This window comes from Barbus barbus (assembly GCF_936440315.1).
Source record: "Barbus barbus genome assembly, chromosome: 15".
NCBI classification, from domain to species: domain Eukaryota; kingdom Metazoa; phylum Chordata; class Actinopteri; order Cypriniformes; family Cyprinidae; genus Barbus; species Barbus barbus.
Window position 1 is genome coordinate 28,322,124 of NC_136743.1, and position 3,979 is coordinate 28,326,102.

Here is a 3,979-nt window from a genome sequence, read left to right on the forward strand (position 1 = left end):
CATAACATGTATTGCGGGGTGACTGTGAGCACGTGACAGTTAAAACATCAACTTAATTAAAATGGAAAAACAATGAGTAATTAACAAGCTTTCACAACGAACGTGCTACAGTTTATCAATAAGTCAACACAAGCTTATCATGCAACAGTTTCGTTAAATTAATGTGCTAACAATTAATTGTACAGCATTAGAGGCTCATATATGATGGCTATGCATTCAAGACTATTTAGCAAATCACTTCGGCTACGTTAACTTTCCAATAAAATGCATCACAATTGTTTTTAATGTTAAACAAATAAAAATGGATTCACACTGTGATTGTCATCCATCTTCGCTGGTCCTCTCTAAACCGGTAGGTGGCGCTGTCACTTTGGGACCACTGCTTTAAGGACTGGGTAATATGAGGTTATTGTGAATCTCAAGTTAAAGTGGCAGGAATTTAAAAATACTGTATTTATTGCTATTTCCCTACAAATAAGGACTCAAATAAACCATGTTTATGTTTTTGTTCAAAATAATTTTATTTCAATTTCACAGTTGATATTGGATATATTCCTTAAAATACAATATTGGGTAGACTATAAATAATAATAATAAAAATATATATATATTCAAATTTTGCTTCTAGATTTTAACCTATCTTAACATTTTTAAAAACATTAGTTCAGGTTCATAACCATTTAACTTCATAAACATTTAACCACTTAACCATGTTTTGGGGCACATATAGTATAGTCAATACTCAAGCAATACCCTATATATTTCAGTACTGTCTGACAGCCAAAAGTAGGCCATGGGTTCTGAACAACATAGGGTGTTTTTTTGTTGTCGTTTTCTTTTAAGGTGAACTATTTCCTTAATACTACCTCTTAAAAAAGGACAATCCTTTCTGTTGAGTACTGGTCCTCTTTAAATGTTGCCTTGTTTTAAATAGATACTTTTGTGCATTTGAAGAATTTCTTGGAAAACAACATCTGAACATTTTTCAAATGTTCATTTTAAAACCATTTTAACTTTGTTTCTATGTAATTCAAGCCCTCTGAAAAATAATATTTTAAATGCATTTTGCAAAGAGAAGATGATGATGTTGGGAGTGTTTCTCAGCACATGCGAACAAGATCACTTTTTCTGCATCCCACTGTACAGCACGTGGAGGGCAGCGCTTCATAGTCCTCTCTTCTTACTCGATCCATTTCTGCAGAGGTCAGTGACTCGACTTCATAACCTGTGTAAAAACAAAGACATGCACTGTACATGATTTCTGTTTCCTCCACAGTTCATGCTGTACTAGGGATGAGTTGGGGATGTCGGAAAGGTACTTCAGAATGTAAAATTCATATCTCTACAGCAGAAGAGCTGAATTTGAAACAGCACAGTTATGCTACTCCTGCTATTTGTGCAATAGCTTTGTATGGTAGAAATAGCCAAATTCGGCCAAGATTTAATTTGAAGTTTTATTTTGATTGCATCATTGCATAATTTCAGTGGGTCTTGTGAGTTCTTATCTACAAAGCTAAAAACTACATTTAATTACGTGATCAGAGCACATAATTAAATGTACAGAGCACTTTTCCTGTAGATAGAGAATATTATATTGCAAACATAGTATATTATATATCTGTAAAAGGCAGGCCACTAAAACTTTAAAACATATAATACATTAAAGACACTGTCTAAAATGTAAGTAGTTGGTGTTGTTACAGTAATAACAATTACCAAAAATCTAGGAGGTTGTTTTCTGCTCTCACTTACATTGGGATGAAGACTGATCAAGAAAAGTCAAAACATATACTGACCATTTAAGGGGTCCTCGTTTTGGCCCCGCCTCCATCTGGAACCCCCGCATGTGTAGACGACAGCCCGAAAAAACTCACGGCCACAGAGTCTCAGAGCTTTCTGGGCCTGGGTCGTATCTGCCCACGCGGCCAACACCAACAGCACCACCAGCAGCACCACCTTCATGGCTGGAAATCGAGTGTCTTCTGCTGAGCTAATGGAAGTCTTTTGTTTTCTGACCTCGGAGCATCTTCATTTATATACCACACAAAGAGTGATTTATGTGTTATTGACGCACTTCTTTTCCATGACCTTTTAAATGAGCAGAGACTTCCGTTTGTCAAAATGGGTTTGTTGGTTTTAAATAAGTAGATGATGTACAAATGGTGTATCAAAATACAGCTAATTTAACAAAGTGGCGTGAGGTCTTTGTTTTATTTGCTACGGCAAAGTGCTCTTTAATGATGTTTTAGAGATGCATGTCCATAAAACTGAATATCGCAAATTTGAGCATGTGTCACACCAGCATTATGGATTGACACCGGGATAATGACAGCACTTACTTCCTCCCAAACCTTGTTAATTTGACCTAAAAGGCTGAGCACCATAATGAGCCTATATATATCTGGCTGGCAAACACTTTGTTGCCAAGTGCTTCCACATAACATTGCGGTTTATGGGATAACCCTACCATCAGTATTTGGCGCAGGCGTACACGTTTTGGCTTTAATTGCAGTCATTCCTAAAGGACACTTCTATGAGTCATCAGAAGATACAGCCTACACCTAATCCTTTCATTTTGCGTCATTTGTTTTATGTAGCGTGTCAATTAATTTTATGCGGTTGTTCATAAAGCAGCAGCAACTGAGTGACAGTGTGGCTTGCTTTTGAACAAACGGATGTGAGAGTTGAACTCATTTTGAAGTCGGCCTCTGGAATTAGGACAGTTTGGGCTCTTTGTAAAGCTATTTTAACTGAACAAGTGCGATTTATTTCTAAAGCTCATATTTGTTGTTATTGTTGACCTAGGCAGGGCATAGAAACAAAAGAGATGCTATAAAACCTTATCTACAATGTTTATAGATAAGAAGTTGTAAAGTATGTAGCACATGATCACTCCTAGTCATTCTGGCATTCAACACCAGCACTTAGCTTTGCAGTTCTTAAAATGCTATGTTAGTAACCTGAGAGAACATTTATATTTTGTTTGTGTGTTTGAGTTTGTTCTCCGAGTAGGAAAAATCAGTGAGAAACACCGTAATACTGACATCACTAGATTAAAGTCTGAATTCCACGTAACTGAAGTGCCTTGGGTCTTGTGAGGGCCTAAAGGTTATTTTTTATTTATTTATTTTTGTTCTTAAGTTGTAAAATATGCATAGTGCATAAAAAAAAGTAAATACATTGACTGAAAGGCAAAAAAATGTAGGTGCAAAATTAACTTTTGTAAGTTAAAATCCAAAAATGTGTCAAAATGGGTTCCAGACAATAAAATAAAGTATAATAAAATAAACCTGTATGAGTTTCTCTCTACTGCTGAACACAAAATATAATATTTTGAAAAATGTTAACCAAACACTTGTTGGTTGTCAGTCCTGGTTCCCCATGTCTTGTGTTTCCCTCCATCTTGTGCCCTTATTTGGTGTTTCTGCTCCTGTCCCCATTCAGTTCTATTAGTCCCAACTGTGTTTGATTCGTTTTTAATTAGTTTCCAGGTGGTTCTCCTTAGGTCCCTCGTTATCCTGTGTTTATTAGCCCAGTGTACTGTGTTCAAAATGTCATACCAGAGTTCCCGTGTGTTTGTACCCTCATTTGTCTTGATTAAAACCTTCACAGACGTTTACTCCTCATCTCCTCGCTCCTTCATTCCCTTGCTCCCAGAGGAGTGAGACATTTGTAGCCATTGACTTCATTATATTTTTCCCCATACTGTGGTAGTCAATGGCTACCAGCAACTGTTTGGTTACTAATATTCTTCAAAATATCAATGTGTATGTATGTGACCCTGGACCACAAAACCAGTCATAAGGGTCAATTATTTGAAATTGAGATTTATACATATGAAAGCTGAATAAATAAGCTTTCCATCGATGTATGGTTTGTAAGGATAGGACAATATTTGGCCGAGATACAGCTACTGTATTTGAAAATCTGGAATCTGAGGGTGCAAAAAAATCTAAATATTGAGAGAATTGCCTTAAAA

General features: G+C 36.2%; 1 protein-coding gene across 1 annotated transcript; it reads right to left on the reverse strand.

Moving 5' to 3' along the window:
* Positions 1-1,100: 1,100 nt before the first annotated feature.
* On the reverse strand, positions 1,101-1,962 carry LOC306881141 (relaxin-like; the record flags this gene model as incomplete). The annotated part of the gene is made up of 2 exons (XM_079435062.1): positions 1,101-1,225; positions 1,797-1,962. 2 exons carry the CDS (start codon positions 1,960-1,962, stop codon positions 1,101-1,103), a joined length of 291 nt encoding a protein of 96 aa, XP_079291188.1.
* Between the last annotated feature and the right edge of the window lie 2,017 nt (positions 1,963-3,979).